Here is a 16,104-nt window from a genome sequence, read left to right as displayed (position 1 = left end):
TATGAATTTTATTATATATAAAGATATCATCAATGAAGACGACTGCATACTTATTCAAAAGGTTTCAAAATAATTTATTCATGTGATCTATGAAAGAGGCTGGAACATTGGTAAGGCCAAAAGATAAAACCAGCCATTCGAAATGTCCATAGTGCATACAAAATGTTGTCTTTTTTACATCCTCCCTTGAAATAGGTGTTTTCCAATAGCAGCTCCAAAGATCCAATTTACTACAGATCAATCTCTATTGGCATTGGTTGTTATGCCATAATATTAGATAACGTCATAAGACTTCATGCTATAGGTCGTGCTCCACAATTTTTGAAATCTATAGCATCAACCATCTCTGCAATCTGAATTGCTTCTTTGAATGTTTGTGGATCCCTTAGCTCCACCTCTTGCTCGACTCTAGGTTTCAAACCTTGTAGGAATCGATCTATTATTTCTGTCTTTAAAATATTCTCAATTTAGAGATATACAGACTTAAATTGGGAAACATAATCTTACATTGACTTAGCTTGTGTAAGATTTGTCAAGTAATTATATGCTATCTTTCTCACATTGATGGACTAAAATTGATTCCTAAACTCCATCTCAAACTCTTCTCAAGTCACAAAATCCACCTTGAGCTCTATAACTTTGAACTCGATGTTGCCACCAAATAGCTGTCACATCTCTTAAATAGCTCGCTCCATATATAATTCATTTAGTAGTATTTGTCCCAAATAGTAAGAGGTATTTTTGCATATTAAAAAGCCATTAACATATATCTTCTTGTTTTGAAGTTCTAGAGTATGTATTAGGCTTATTCAATTTCAACCTAGCAGATGTCAACTCTCTTGTCCTCAAGGCTTCTATTTGTCCATGCAAATTAGCTATCTGGCATAAGAGGTGTTGTATTTGAGCCTCCATTTGGGATTGCTCCCCCATATCTTCCATATTATAATTTCTCTGTTGGACTCTCCTATTGTAATGCCCTTTCATCTCCTAATTGATTTTTTAAGAGTAATTTGTGATAGCCTCAACATAGTATCCAATGTGACCACAACAACTAACCTTAGATAAAATGATGACTATTGACATGCTACCAAAAGTAAAAAATCTAACACTCGCTCTGATACCAATGAAACAAGACCAGATTATCTCAAAAATCCAAGATCCTTCTATTCCACAATATAAAATCTCATCACAAAATAAGACAAAATAGATCAAAATAGAACTAAACTCAATTATACAAAATATGACATGAAAGACAATTGAGCAGATTGGAAGAGAATAGAACAGAACTGAACAAAAAGATGTAAAACCAAACTTTACTAAGAAAAAGGGCTTGAAGCCATACTTGATCAAAAGCTCAAAAAGGTCCTAGCCAATCCTATTTATACCTTATCCTACCACTCTAGACTTTTTAGAATGTTCTTAGGTAGTAGACCCCACTTAAATAACTACCCTAAGTTTTCTTCTAGAAGGTTCTATGGTGGGCTCCACCTTAATAACCATCGTAAATCCTTTCTAGAATGTTCTATGAGGGTCCTACCTAGTCCACTAACCTAACTCCAATTCTAAAAACTTCCATGGTTCTAACTATCTATATAATTATCTTTTCTATACCATGTTACATAAAGACTTTGAACTAATTATTAAAAATTTAGATTTATAGAATAATTTTTTAAAAAATTAATAAATTTATAAATAAAATAATATAATTAAAATTAAAAATAATCAATAATAATATATATCTATAAAATAATAAAAGATTAGAATAATCATAATCATATACAAAAGAGACTATAATATTTTGAAATAAGAATGTAAAAGAAACATTCTTATCTTTGAAAAGTAGTTACTTGTTCTTTTTTTTTATACTAAATTAGATTTATTTTTTTTAATGTTTGAAAAAATAACCATCAACAAAGCTTACAATTAACAAATAAAATAAATTTTGTAAATTTACAAGTTGTAGAAATTATTAAATTATATCATTTTCTTGTAAAATCAAATTTTGATCTTGTTTATTTTTTATTGTTTTATCATTATAACTTACTTTTTGGTAATGACGTATTATTTAATGGTACATTTATTTTAATGGTTTATTGATTTTAGAAGTACATTAAAGTGAGTTATAAGTACATTATTTACTTATCAATTCTTTATATGTATATTTAGAATAATAGTGATATTATGGATAAAATTTTTATTAAATTATAATAAAAATATCTTGAATATTTGATTCAAAAAAAAGTTTATTTATCTTTACTCATGAAATTCTTGGATGAAAATTTTAAAAGTGGTATGTATATTTAATTTTTGATTCAAACTCTCATAAGTTTATACTTTTTAAATATTTTTATGATTGCAAAGTAATATGTGGTGAAATTCGAATAATGTCAAGGTGTTCTTAATCATGGAAAAAAAAATAAAGAAAAATTAGAATGGTTTGGATATTAAATAAAGAGAGGAGAAATAAACTCTGTATTAATAGATTGAAAATGCCTAAACTTCAAGGTTTAAACAAGTTTGCACACTGATATTCTATAAATTTTGCATTTTTCTTTTCTACTATTATTTTTATCAATTCAATTATGCTGATTTAATTTTGATGTAATTGATAGTTTTACATGATGAATTGATGCTTGAAAAATGGAATATCAGTGAAAAGGTATGATTAACTAAATATGATTCAATAAAAAAATGTCCAAAGCTCTAATAAATTTTAGTTATTAAAAAAGAAAAAAGAAAGAAAGAGAAAATTAACTGGAAAATATAGGACTATGAGATTTGAGATAAATAATTTGAAAAATTTAAGTTGCAGTATGACATCAACATGTTCATGTTGTTTATTATTTCCACCCCCCCCCCCTCCCCGCCCTGTTTTTGTTTTTATAATTCCATGTCATTCAGTTTTTTCAATGAAAAATACAAGATGTGAAAAAATATGAAAGAGTCACAGTTGAATTGAACTTTATTCATAACACTTTTTTGATACCTGACTAATGACTTGATGAAAATTAAAAAAATAGATGAAACATGTATATTGAGAGATTGTAAATTTAAAGATGATACTAAGATTTACCAAGCTGATGATGTAGATGTTTTATTTTATTATTATATTTGACATGAATTTTTCTTTTATTTTTCATCTATTTATTCATTTACCTTTTTTTTTCTTTTTTTTTCTTTTTTTTTCTTTACACCAAATCAAAGAGGTTTAGTAACACATTTTCCTTTGGTGTAACATTTTTTCATAATACAAATATTGCTTTATGTGTGATTTTATTTGATTGACCACAATTTTACAACAAAAATTTTTCTTTCTTAAGTTAACCTATTGAAACAAATGGTTTTACTAAGACCTTGGTACAAAACAACAGTTTATTCATCCTACACTTTATTTTTCAAAACAAAATAACATACTTAAGAAACATTTTAGGACTATTGAAACCTTATAATTAACATTTAAATTTTACTTTTTAATTTTCATATATGTTTTAAAGCATGTTAAACTAATTAAATCACCAAGGAGAGAAATGTGAGAATTATAATTTATATTAACTTAAACACGAGCTTTAATGTGAAAGAGGCCTTACATACTTGGAAATGGATAGACCTATTACCGTCATAGAGCATTGGGAAACGTAATATGGCAATCCCGGGTCGTCTCGCATCCGCGGGTAGGGTAAAGCTGGGGGCCGGCGCCGCCATGCGCAAGGATGACGGAATGGAACGGAAAAACCGAGAATGAATTTTTTCGTCCCAGATCGTTCGTCTGATGAGTCTCGTCGAACTGAGAATAGAAACGAGCAGGCTCGGGAGCCCCCCCGTGGCCTGACATCGCGGGTGGGTGGGGGGGGGGGGGTGGGGTCGGGCGTGGGAACACGGAGCAGCTCAAACCCTAATTTCTAGTTCCAGTGTTCCCAGGTCCAGTTGAATGTTGAGCCGCGCTGGCGCTCAAGCCCTGGCAGCCAGCCAGCCCTGCTTTCTGCTGTTTCGCTCCCTTCCCCTGTTTCCGTGCTGTGCTGCTTCCGTCATTCTGCCATCACAGCATCCCGCTGCTGCTACTGCGGTCTGTTTCCTCCCATCATCCCCTCCCTCCCTCCCTCCCTCCCTCCCTATTTCCTTTCCTTTCCCTTCCCCTGCCCCTTTCACTTGCTTCTGGTCCTCGCCGCGATGTGATAGGACGACGCTTCATTTTCCACTTTTGTATCGAAAGAACAGTAGACATTTGGAGTGGAGGCTGTGGAGAGGGCGGGCAGAGGTAGGCCAGATTACGATCTGTCCATCGCGGTCTGGGGGGAAGGTTTTTGGGAGTCGTATCTGGCGGTGTTCTCCACCTCATTGCCTGGTTTGAATTAGAATTTAGATTGGTTTTTTGAAGATATGGTTTTATGAGTGTGCGGATTTTGCAGTCGCAAAATTTGGCGGTGTCGGTGATGGGGATCGTCATTGAAATCTTGATTTGTTGCCACCAGGAAGGTGGACGATCATTGAGGGAGGAGTATTAGGATAAAATCGCGGTTGTGCTTGGCTACAGCCGCGTCGGGTTGGGAGCTATGGCGATGAATATGGGGGCAGGACATGCCCTTGACGCACAGGTCGCCTTGGTGCTGGCAGGCGATGGCGTGGCTCCACTTGAAGCTCTTGTTGGCCAGCTGATGAGTCCCGGAAACGAGCAGCGCGGTCAGGCTGAGGAGCTGTTCAATTACTGCAAGCAGCATCATGCGGATGCACTTGTTATGAAGATGATCCATGCTCTACAGGTTAGATGATCCTTTCTATTAGATCGTTTCACGCCTCGATCTGTCCGTATTTATGGTCTCTGCGCAGCCCTCTACTCATCTCTAATCACACTTACTTAATGGTCACGTAGAGAGTTGAATTAGGTCCCGTGAGTCCAGTACTTGTCGACTCTCCAATCATTCTTTACCGTCGAACTACTGTAAGCTTAGTAACATTGTGGGAAGTAATCTCGGGTTCTAGGTTTCAGTGTCGGCTTTGAACAATGTGGTACCCTAGGTTATGAAATTGTTCTCGTACTCGCATACGAAGGAATTTATCCCAACTTCATTTGGTTTATATTCACAAATAATAAACCTGATAGGCCAATCTCGCCATTCATGTACGAAAGAAAACTAGGTCTCTGATAAGATAATTTAGAGAGCTTTCGTTAGTGGTTCTATTACAAGGTTAATCATGACTTTCATGTAAAACTTAAAAGATACTTTTACTGTTAATTTACTTAAAGGTTTAGAATGCAATTTTTTCTTGAAACCAAGCGGATGGGAGTTTTTAAGATCTGAAAGATGTACTTGATTGTTGAGTTATTGAGTGGTTTTCATTCCGAAACAAATACTTGATCCTCATAGGAAAGAACTGATAAGTACCTACGAGGATGTTGCGAATTCTTCCGTTCTACTGTGAAACACTCGTTTTTTTTTTCTTCTTTTTTTTTTTTTTTTTTTCAAACTCTCTCTCGAGTCATTCAAACCTAAATCGAAGGAGAATCTGTAAATTGATCATGAATTTTTCCTCACATATCATATGTTTCCAATGGAACAATTTAATATGGTGAATTAAATAACTACAATTTGTTTGCTTCTGTCGTTTCCTCATACCTGTTGTATGCATACTTTATATCTAAGTTTCCCACCGTATTACGTCGCATCTACAGGTTTCCCAGCAACTGGAAGTCCGTGCGATGGTTGCCATTCTATTGAGAAAACTTATTACTAAAGATGATGTGTCACTATGGCCTCAACTTGCATCTACTACGCAAGCAGCGGTCAAAGGCCAGCTCCTCTTATGTCTTCAAAAAGAAGAAGAGAAGAGTATATCTAAGAAGCTCTGCGACACTGTTGCGGAACTTGCAGCTGGAATTCTCGAGGAAGGAATGTGGCCCGAGCTTCTTCCCTTTATGTTTCAATGCGTCAGCTCTGATTCCATGCGGTTGAGAGAGAGCGCTCTTCTGATGTTTGCCCAGCTTGCACAATACATTGGGCCCCAGCTCAGGACCTACTTACCGACCCTTAACACCGTTTTTCAACAAAATTTATCTGCACAAACTTCGGGAGATGTCCGAATCGCAGCTCTTCGGGCCACTACCAACTTCGTTCAAACGCTAGAAACTGCTCAAGAAAGGGAACGTTTTCAAGATCTCCTTCCAGGAATGTTGCAGACACTGTCACTCGCTCTGAATAATCGCGAGGAGGCAACTGCACAAGAAGCACTGGAAATGTTTATCGAAGTGGCTGGAACTGAGCCGCGCTTTTTGCGTCGTCAATTAGCGGAAGTTGTTGGCAACATGCTACAAATTGCGGAAGCAGAAGAGTTGGAGGAAGGAACTCGGCACTTGGCAGTGGAGTTTTTGATCACTCTTGCTGAGGCCAGAGAGCGGGCTCCCGGAATGATGCGCAAGCTTCCTCAGTATACCACCAGACTTTTTGCTGCTCTGATGAAAATGCTCCTAGACATCGAAGACGATCCCCAATGGTATTTGGCTGATACTGAAGAGGAAGATATCGGAGAGACGGCTGATTATGAAGTTGGTCAGGAATGTCTAGACCGGCTGGCCATTTCTCTTGGAGGAAATACAGTGCTTCCCGTGGCCTCTCAATTGCTTCCTTCCTTCATCAATGATGGTGACTGGAAGAAGAGGCATGCAGCTCTTATCACTCTTGCGCAAATTGCTGAAGGGTGTGCCAAGGTGTAGATTTCTCTCTTTTCTTAATGCGGACATACGTTGTATTGCATGGCAAGTTTTCAAGATGTGGCTGGTTTACTTGTGCTCAACAACTTAATGTGCTTGGTACATTCCATGGGCTTGTCGTGAACTTTGTGGTGGTTTCTTGCAGGTTATGATCAATAACCTTGACTCAGTCGTGGGCATGATTTTGAATTCATTTCGGGATTCACATTCTCGTGTGCGCTGGGCCGCCATAAATGCTATTGGTCAGTTGTCGACTGATCTAGGACCTGACTTGCAACAAAATTACCACCAGCAAGTTCTTCCTGCCCTAGTTAATGCAATGGATGATTTCCAAAACCCGCGTGTACAGGTATGCTGGGTGGTTGCATGTGTTCGCTTGCATTTTCGTTTTCCAATGCAAGCCTATTGTTTTCCGAAGTGCTAAATTTCATCTGTTACTATCGATGGTCTTCGCATGATACATTTGAGATAGAATGAACGACGTTGTGATAGCTTGGGTGGTCGGATTTATTATGCTACTTAAATATAATCACTCAAATCGAGATACTGCGGTACCATGTTATCGATTTCGTAGTAATGGTGTGGATATGCGAGCAGGCACATGCTGCCGCTGCTGTGCTTAACTTCAGTGAGAGCTGCACGCCTGAGATCTTGACCCCATATTTAGATGGAGTCATCTCTAAGCTTTTGATTCTTCTCCAGGTATGGGATTTATAGCATATTTAACTGTATCATACTTATCGATGTTTTTATGCGTCATCAACATCAACTCTTCATAGTTATTATATAAGTACTTATATAATAACTATGAAGAGTTGATGTTGATGACGCATAAATTAATTAGTACTTATATATTAATATCTATTCCGCCTTTCAGCTTCAAATAACGAGTGGAATTACTTCGTGGTTATTTTCAGAATGGAAAGAGAATGGTTCAAGAAGGTGCTTTGACTGCTCTTGCTTCGGTTGCGGACTCCGCTCAGGTTTGTTGCTTGTGTTTTTCTTGGAATCCCTCATAGATCAAGTGGATTTTGCGACGTCGATTTACATTTCTTTTACAGTGTCTGAAATCATTTCTTTTCAAATCTGTTCTTGATCTTGATTAAGTAACTCATCCCGAGAATGTTTCTTCATTCAGGCCCACTTCCAGAAGTACTACGATACCGTGATGCCATATCTTAAGACTATTTTAATTGGGGCCAACGATAAGCAAAACCGCATGTTGCGAGCCAAGTCCATGGAGTGCATCAGCTTGGTAGGTATGGCTGTTGGGAAGGACAAATTTCGAGAGGACGCAAAGCAGGTTATGGAGGTTCTTATGACGCTGCAAGGTGCTCAAATGGAGGACGACGATCCTACTATTAGTTATATGTTGCAGGTGTGATTTTGGTACAAATTGCCTATGTAAGCTTTCCCGAATCTTGCACTTTATATGCTATACTTGCTCGCGCATGTTCTAAAGTCTCATTCTGAATTTTTATGGCACAGGCATGGGCCAGGTTATGCAAGTGTTTAGGTCAAGAGTTTCTGCCTTACATGAGCGTGGTCATGCCACCATTACTACGATCCGCTCAGTTGAAACCCGACGTCACCATCACTGATGCTGACTCTGATGATGAGGGCAACGAGTCTGATGATGATAGGTACGGACCTTCCTAAAAATAATGAGTTCCGAAGTTCTGTGCAATTCGTGTTTCTCGAGATAACGAAGGCGATGTTGGTGGCTATAGTCATTTTCATTAGATGTCCATATTGTAGTTATCTCAGTATTTCTAAGGCTTGACTTGCATCTCTCTCTTTCTTAGTGTCCGGTTGTGCCTGTCGGAAACAGCTTGTTTTGGTATGCATATCATTCAATGTTAAACCGTCTTTGTTCAAAAATAAATTATTTCTCTTTCAGTGTTGAGACTATCACCATTGGCGATAAGAAAATTGGTATCCGCACCAGCGTTTTGGAAGAAAAAGCTACTGCTTGCAACATGTTGTGTTGTTATGCGGATGAACTCAAGGAGGGTTTCTATCCTTGGGTTGATCAGGTGCGTGTTTTACCCATCGGTCTTACTTTGTTGGCTGATATTCTTTATTTCCAATTAATACAGGTCTCCCGAATTGTATAGGTCCTTTGATCATGCCCGAAGTTCTTGCAAATTCGAGATTATTGAGGAAGTTTGTACTCTAATATTTCATTAGGCTTGTTCTTAAAAACTATTAATTTTTTCTTCTGTATTTTTGAGCTTCCAGGTTGCCCCTACTTTGGTTCCCCTGTTGAAATTCTACTTTCACGAGGAGGTTCGGAAGGCTTCGGTGTCAGGTTAGTGCTTCCTCCTCGGGCGATGTGATTTGAGATTTCCGTACCGTTTTACGGACTCGACTTTCAGACAATTTCTTCCGTTACAGTTCTTCTGTAGACTGCTGTTTTTGTACCTGGTCAACTATTTCGATTTTCTCAACGTTTCTTGTGTTCCCTTAGTCTTACACATCTAACGCATACCTTCTGTCTTCAGCCATGCCTGAGCTCCTGCGTTCTGGTAAACTTGCTGTGGAGAAGGGACAAGCACCTGGTCGTGATGAGTCTTATGTGAAACAGCTTGCAGACTACATTATACCACCTCTTGTAGAGGCAATGCACAAGGTAGAATTTCTTTTTCTAGAATGTGAGGTTTAAAACGCTGTGTTATTAAGATTTTATTATATGATAGGTACTGTTAGCTCATATAAAGTATGCAGATTCTAAGTCACATGCATTTTTGTTCTTGTATTCTTTCCTTATCGATGATCGTTTGAATGGTTTGCTCCGCTGGTCTGATGTGAACTTCTGGTTGCAGGAACCAGAAACGGAAATCTGTTCCAGTATGTTGGATGCCCTAAACGAGTGTATTCAGGTTTGCCCACCATTCGACATTATAATCTTCTCGTTCTTTTTCCAACTCTGAATCATCAGTTCGGTCCCTAACTTCATTGATTTTGGTTGGTTAATCGTGACCGTTTGTCGGTCATCTTCAGGTCGCAGGACCACTGCTTGATGCACATCAAATCAAGTCAATGGTAGAACAGTTTAAGCAGGTCATTGCAGCAAGCGTTACTCGCAAAAGAGAGAGAGCTGAGCGAACCCAAACTGAGGACTTTGACGCGGAGGAAGGGGAACTCCTTGAAGAAGAAAACGAACAAGAAGAGGAAGTCTTCGAGCAGGTCTGTTGTATCAGCGTATTGTCTACTTTTTATTCATTCTTTCATAGTTAGTTCATCGCCGTTAACATTTTAACATCTGTTATCTTTTGGTATTCTGCAGGTGGGAGAGTGTCTTGGATCTTTAATAAAGATCTTCAAAACGTCGTTCTTGATGTACTTTGAGGAGCTGATTCCTTACATTACACCCATGCTGGTAAATATTTTCCCTTGCCTTTTGTCTTTTGTTTGAAAGTTCATCCTCATCGGGAATCACCAAACTATTTCTTCATACAAGTTGATTTTCTGTCATCTATTTCATATTTGATTGTGCTGGGTGGATAGGGAAAAGAACGAACACCTGATGAAAGAAGAGTTGCCATCTGTGTTTTCGATGATGTTGCCGAGCAATGTGGCGACGCTGCTATTAAGTAAGCATTTTATTTTAGTGCATTGATTGTAAGACTCATCGCATTCCCACTTGAGACATACTGGATATACATCGAAAGCTGAGCCAGATTGAGTTTAAAGTTGCATTGTCTTGGAAACTTCTTCAAGGATTTACTGGACTTGTATTTAGAATGGAGAGCAGTGGAAATAAGTTTTAGTGTGGTTATGCTATGACAAAACAATCACGCGTTGGTCATTGCTGCAGTTCATTTTATCGAATAGTTGAGCCTTTTGTTGTCAATACTAGCTGCTTTTTCTGATCGTTCTCGAGTTCTGCAGGTATTACAGCACTTTTCTTCCAGTCTTGTTGGAAGGTTGCAACGACGGCAGTGCTGATGTTCGGCAGGTGGGTTGGTTTTAAAAATTAAATTCAAATTCTTTTTATTAAATTTAAAACTTGATTTCATAAATCTGGGTCTTTGCATTATCTTACAATGATTATAAGTCTGTTCGCCAAGTCTTTGATCCTCAAGAATTGTAATAGTATTTCTGTCAGGTTGTGTGAAAAAGTTTTCTGCATCGTGATTTGACAATTGACCTTTGAAAAGTTATTCGTTGTGAGGTTTTATGTTTGGCATTAAAATTTCATTTGATGGGTCCTTGCAGGCATCAGTATATGGAATTGGAGTCTGTGCTGAGTTTGGTGGTGCTGCGTTCAAGCCCTTAGTAGGAGGTGGGTATTCTGATTCGAGTGCTAGAATTTTCATCTAGTCAAGTGGTGGAGATTTCATTTACTGGTTACATAAAAATTTAATCCTTGAGATTTTGCAACCAAAACTCGCCTTTGGTGCACATACATGACGAGTACCCATTTGCCAACACATATGTTAACATACTTGATAACATAATTACGGACCAGAAGTGCGTACACTTCGTTGTTTCCTAAATATTGAAAATACTTAATTTTGCTGGTATGACTTGGCAGATGCTCTTGCAAGGCTCAATGCGACCATCAGTCAACCTACGTCACGTTCTGCGGAGAACATTATGGCAACTGATAATGCCGTGTCTGCTCTCGGAAAAATTTGTGAGCATCAAAGGGATAATATTGATGGTGCCACCGTAAGCTACCGATCTCTGACTTCTTATTCAACCAAATATGTTGTGTGTCGTATTTTCCTTTTGTGTTTACGAAAATATCTTTGACTCACCTTTTGTGACTGGGAAATATATGTAATAATTATATTTTTTTCATACTCACTTATTTAGGTATTCTATATCTCTTCTAAACATGCAGGTTGTTCCGGCATGGCTGGGATGTTTGCCATTAAAAGGAGACCTTGTGGAGGCTAAAATTGTTCATGAGCAGCTTTGCAAAATGGTCGAGAGGTGTGTCTAATCACTATCTCTTCTTTCACTGCCGGAAATTGTTCATCCTGAAATTTAAAAACTGTTCCAAGATGTTAATTAAATTTGGGTACTAACTATTTTATTCCTTGCAGGTCCGATCCATTTCTTCTGGGCCCAAATAATCAATATCTCTCTAAAATCATCTCTGTTTTTGCTGAGGTAATTGACTTCATTCGATTCGTTGCTTTGTTTCGTCAGTTACCGATCTGTTGACGATGCTTCCTGCAATCCTCAAAATTGGCTCGGGCGCCATGTTCTAACTTGCGTGTGTTGGATGAATGCCTACTGATTCATTTGCAATGAATGCATGCAGGTCTTGAGTGCTGGAACCGAGCTTGCTGCCGAGCAAACGGCTGCGCGCATGGTTCGATTGTTGAAGCAACTGCAGCAGACTCTGCATCCTGATGCTCTTGCAGCGACCTGGTCTGTCCTAGACCCTCAACAGCAGGCCACACTCCAGTCCATTTTGGCTGCCCCATGATCGTCAGAACGTTAAGTTGGTTCAGGTTCTCTTCCAAGAGGAATCCACGATTGCCTATTCATAGTAGTATGGGTTGCCCTAAAATTTTGTCGCCATACATGTCATTCCTTGTTTCGAAATTGTGAGTAACAAAAACAATGGTTTGTCATTGGAATTGTCGTAGAGCCGCTGTAGATTGTGTACGTGAATTTAATGGGAACATCCATGAGAGGATGCGTTTAGGTGGACAGGAACTAGTTTGAGTGGTAGATTTTCCGCGCAGAACCACCTTGATTGTGAGCTGTTATGTAGGAAATTATGTATCAGTTTCTCACGTCAAATGTGCATTAAAAATATTCAGTCTCAGATGCGCATGCCATCTTGGGTATCAGCATTATATATTGTGATTGCGTGTAAATTTGTCTCGTGCAATTTATTGTTGCATGTTCACGAGAACAATTATACACTTGTTTCACATAGAATACTTCTTCATAGAATACTTCTTTTAGTTATATTTTAAAACCTACAATTTTTTTTTTCAGATCAAACTGAGTATGGGTGTCATTCAATAATTTTATTAGAAAGTTGAGAAAGGAATGTAAGTTTTCATACATCTGTTTTAGAGCTTATTCTACTCCTATTTAATGCCTCAGTTCTGCACTATTCATTTCGTGTACGTTTAACGAAATTTCCAGTAACCTTCTACATGTGTCAAATTTAAGTTTGTTCCTTATTGCAGAATGGTATTTGGCTTAAATTTTAATCAAGCAAATGCAACCAGGATTGTTGTATGATATTGTTCTAAAGAAATAATCAAAGTACATCCAAATACCTTGCATTGTGTTGTGAGCATTAAATGTAGCCGGCACTCTCTATAGTATTTATTGAAGACTATAGTAAATACTATAGCTATAGTATTTAGAGTCTAGTGGAGAAGAATTGTTTATCTTCTCCCCTTTCTCTTCTTGTATACGAGACACAACCAGATCAATAGATTTTTATGTGTGAAGCTCTCTCTCCTTAGAAACCCTCTTGTGTGTATGACTTATTACTACTCTTGTGTCTTTTTAAACATTCTCAACATGTTATCAGCACGACTTTCTTCTATACACTATTACAATTTTTTTTTGTTCTACACTTGACTCTTCAAACCTGTTGCTACTCTTGCTCAGTGTTTGCCTCATGATCTTGCTGCTTTTCTTGCTGGCCCTTCAAACATTAGTTGCTTGCTTAGAGTACTTATTCCACTCTCTGCCCTCCTTGCTTAGAATACTTGCTTAGGATATTTAATCCAGTCCAGCTCCAACCAGTTCCAACCCAGCTTGCTCCCTACTAAGCCCCATGCTTGTCATCGAACAACCGTCGAATAGCCGCTGAGCAGTTGCCAACCCTGCTGCTATTGTTGTTGTTTGCTGCCCTACCGCCAAACTATTGCTGACCTTGTTGCTATTGCTGTTGCCCGCTACCTTACTGCCGCCACCATCCTTCCGTCACCAATCATTGGCACTTGTCGCTGCCGCCACTTGCTATCGCCGTCTTACTACTATTTATTTATAATGAGTGCTTCAACACATTCAACTGCTTCTACTATAGTTCCAACTATTACTAGTGCATCTCAACATTTTCAAGTTCTTTTATTTCCACCATTGACTATAGATGGAAATAATTATCTATTATAGATAAAAATAGCAAAAGTAAATTTATTTGCAGAACAATTCTCGGATGCCATTATATTTGAAGAATCTCCTACAATAAGTATTTCTATTCTTCTTACTATTCGTTAGAAAGCACTTCTTTTTCTTCATCGTCATCTTGTATCTGCATTACAACATCAAGATTTGGAAATGGAAGATCCTGCAAAACTTTGGAAGAATCTTAAATCCAGGTTTGATTATCAAAAGACCATTTTCTTTTTACGCATATGTCATAATTGGACACATTTACGTGTCTTGGATTTTCCAAATTTAAATGCTTTCAATAGTGAAATGTATAGTATTGTCTTACAATTACAATTATGTGGACAAAGCATCTCTGAAGAAGAAATGATTGAAAAAACTCTCTCTACATTTCTTCCTGTATCTGCTATGCTTGGACAACAATACAGGAACATGAAATTTCAGTCATTCTGATGTCATGTCCTATCTACTTCTTGCGGAGAAGTAAAATGAGCTACTCTTGCACAATGCGGAAGCTCGTCCTATTGGAACTATAGTTACAGAATCTCATGCACTTAATATTTCAAAGTCTAAAAAAAAATTATATAAACATGGAAAACGTGCTCATAAGTATGAGGGTAGTCATAGTTATGACCATTTCTACCCATATAGAAAGAATAAACGTTCTACTATTAATTATAGTAGAAAAAAAATAAAATAGAGATGCATTCTTGCCATAAGTGTGGAATAATTGGACATTTAGCACATGTGTGCTGTACTTCAAAATATTTTATTAAAATGTTCCAAGAAAATAAGAAACTACGAGTTGAGGCTCATGAAGTTCATACTATAGATGCGTCAATAGATTCAATTGGTGTTGATGATTTAAAGGCTTATATGAATGACAAAACCTCTAATGATGAATCAAATGATGCATTCATTGATTCTGTAACAACACATACTATCTTGCAAGATAGACAATTTTTTATTGTAAAATCTTCAACTTGACAAACTAAAAATATGATGACCATGGCTGGAGCAAATGCGTTTTGTTTTGAAGAGGGCACAGCAATGATAAAATCACCTACGGGTTCCATCATAAAACGTAAAAATGCCATATTTGCACCTTCAGCACCTCAGAGTTTCATCAGCTATCGAGATGTGCGTATTAATGGTTATCACCTCTCGACCGCCATTTTAAATAAAAAAAAAAGAGGTTTTGGTTCTTGCAAAGAATCATAAAGTTGTTAAAAAAGCTTTTGCCAAAAAAAAAGTTTATACCAAATTGCAATTCAACTTCCCATTATATTTAATTTTGCATCATCTATCACAGAGAGTCATGTTTTTCTTTGGCATGGATGATTGGCACATCCAGGATCTACATTATTTAGAAAGATCATTCCATGTATAATTGGATAAAATTTAAAGCCTCTGGATGTAGACTCTATGGAATTATGTCATACATGCGTGCAAGGTAAAATGATTATTCGGCCTCCAATTTGGAAACTTCCACAAGAATTACTACCAATGCTTGAAAGATTGCATGGGAATATTTGTGGTCCTATTAATCCAATATCGGAACCATTTCATTATTTTTTGGTCCTTGTTGATACATTAAGTAAACAATCACATGTTTCATTATTATCAACTCGAAATATGATGTTTGCCAATCTTATATCTATGCTCATTCATTTTCAGGCACATTTTCCTAATTATCCTATAAAAACATTGCATATAGATAATGCAAAAGAATTTGCATCAAAGTCTTTTGAAGACTATTGTATTGCAATAGGAATTGAGTTGATATACTGTGTTCCATATGAATATGCTCAAAATGGACTTGTAGAGTCATTTAGAAAGCATATACAATTCATTATCCGGCTACTCTTCCTTCATGCAAATTTACTTGCATCTATGTGGAGTCATGCAATTTTACATACTACAGCATTAATATCCATCTATCCGTCTTCCCTTGAAATTATTTTACCACATGAACTCATTTTGGATCGTGTTCGAAATGTATCTCACTTACAGGTATTTGGTTGCCGTTCTTGGATTCGAGTACCAAAACCTCGATGGCATACCATTTGAGCTCATCGACAAGAAGGCATATATGTTGGTTTTGATTCACTAAGTATTATTCATATTATTGATCCATCAACTGACACATTATTACGTGCATGTTTACAAAATTGCCATTTTGAAGAAAATTTATTCTTATCTCTTCAAGAAGGAGTATCCAATCAACAAAGAAATAAAGTACTCGTATTTGAAGCACCAAAAATGTTTAAAATGAATCTCGATCCTATGATATCTTTGGC

At 37.3% G+C, this 16,104-nt stretch overlaps 1 protein-coding gene across 2 annotated transcripts; it reads left to right on the top strand.

Annotated features, from left to right (window-relative positions):
* The first annotated feature begins 3,953 nt into the window (after positions 1-3,953).
* LOC112284803 (uncharacterized) lies at positions 3,954-12,494 on the top strand. Of its 2 annotated transcripts, none has more exons than XM_090251697.1 (21): positions 3,954-4,063; positions 4,470-4,757; positions 5,669-6,700; positions 6,849-7,052; positions 7,301-7,405; positions 7,621-7,686; positions 7,842-8,081; positions 8,192-8,346; positions 8,604-8,739; positions 8,945-9,014; positions 9,208-9,335; positions 9,529-9,585; positions 9,707-9,892; positions 9,993-10,085; positions 10,214-10,299; positions 10,598-10,664; positions 10,925-10,991; positions 11,244-11,380; positions 11,556-11,647; positions 11,761-11,827; positions 11,982-12,494. In XM_090251697.1, exons 2-21 carry the CDS (start codon positions 4,551-4,553, stop codon positions 12,147-12,149), a joined length of 3,363 nt encoding a protein of 1,120 aa, XP_090107823.1. In that variant the 5' UTR covers positions 3,954-4,063; positions 4,470-4,550; the 3' UTR covers positions 12,150-12,494. The 2 variants fall into 2 exon arrangements, with proteins under 2 accessions (XP_090107823.1, XP_024380820.1); XM_024525052.3 differs by having other exon boundaries at positions 3,992-4,255.
* Positions 12,495-16,104: the final 3,610 nt, after the last annotated feature.

The sequence above is a fragment of the Physcomitrium patens genome, chromosome 7 (genome assembly GCF_059467195.1).
Source record: "Physcomitrium patens ecotype Gransden chromosome 7, ASM5946719v1, whole genome shotgun sequence".
NCBI lineage: Eukaryota > Viridiplantae > Streptophyta > Bryopsida > Funariales > Funariaceae > Physcomitrium > Physcomitrium patens.
This window is presented reverse-complemented; position numbering and strand designations above follow the sequence as displayed.

Excerpts from the sequence above, each read along its gene's own strand:
- LOC112284803 (XM_090251697.1), top strand. The coding sequence starts at position 4,551 with ATGGCGATGAATATGGGGGCAGGACATGCCCTTGACGCACAGGTCGCC. Across the intron at positions 7,687-7,841 it reads CGGTTGCGGACTCCGCTCAG|GCCCACTTCCAGAAGTACTA; the intron begins GTTTGTTGCTTG and ends TTCTTCATTCAG. Across the intron at positions 10,665-10,924 it reads GCAGTGCTGATGTTCGGCAG|GCATCAGTATATGGAATTGG; the intron begins GTGGGTTGGTTT and ends GGGTCCTTGCAG.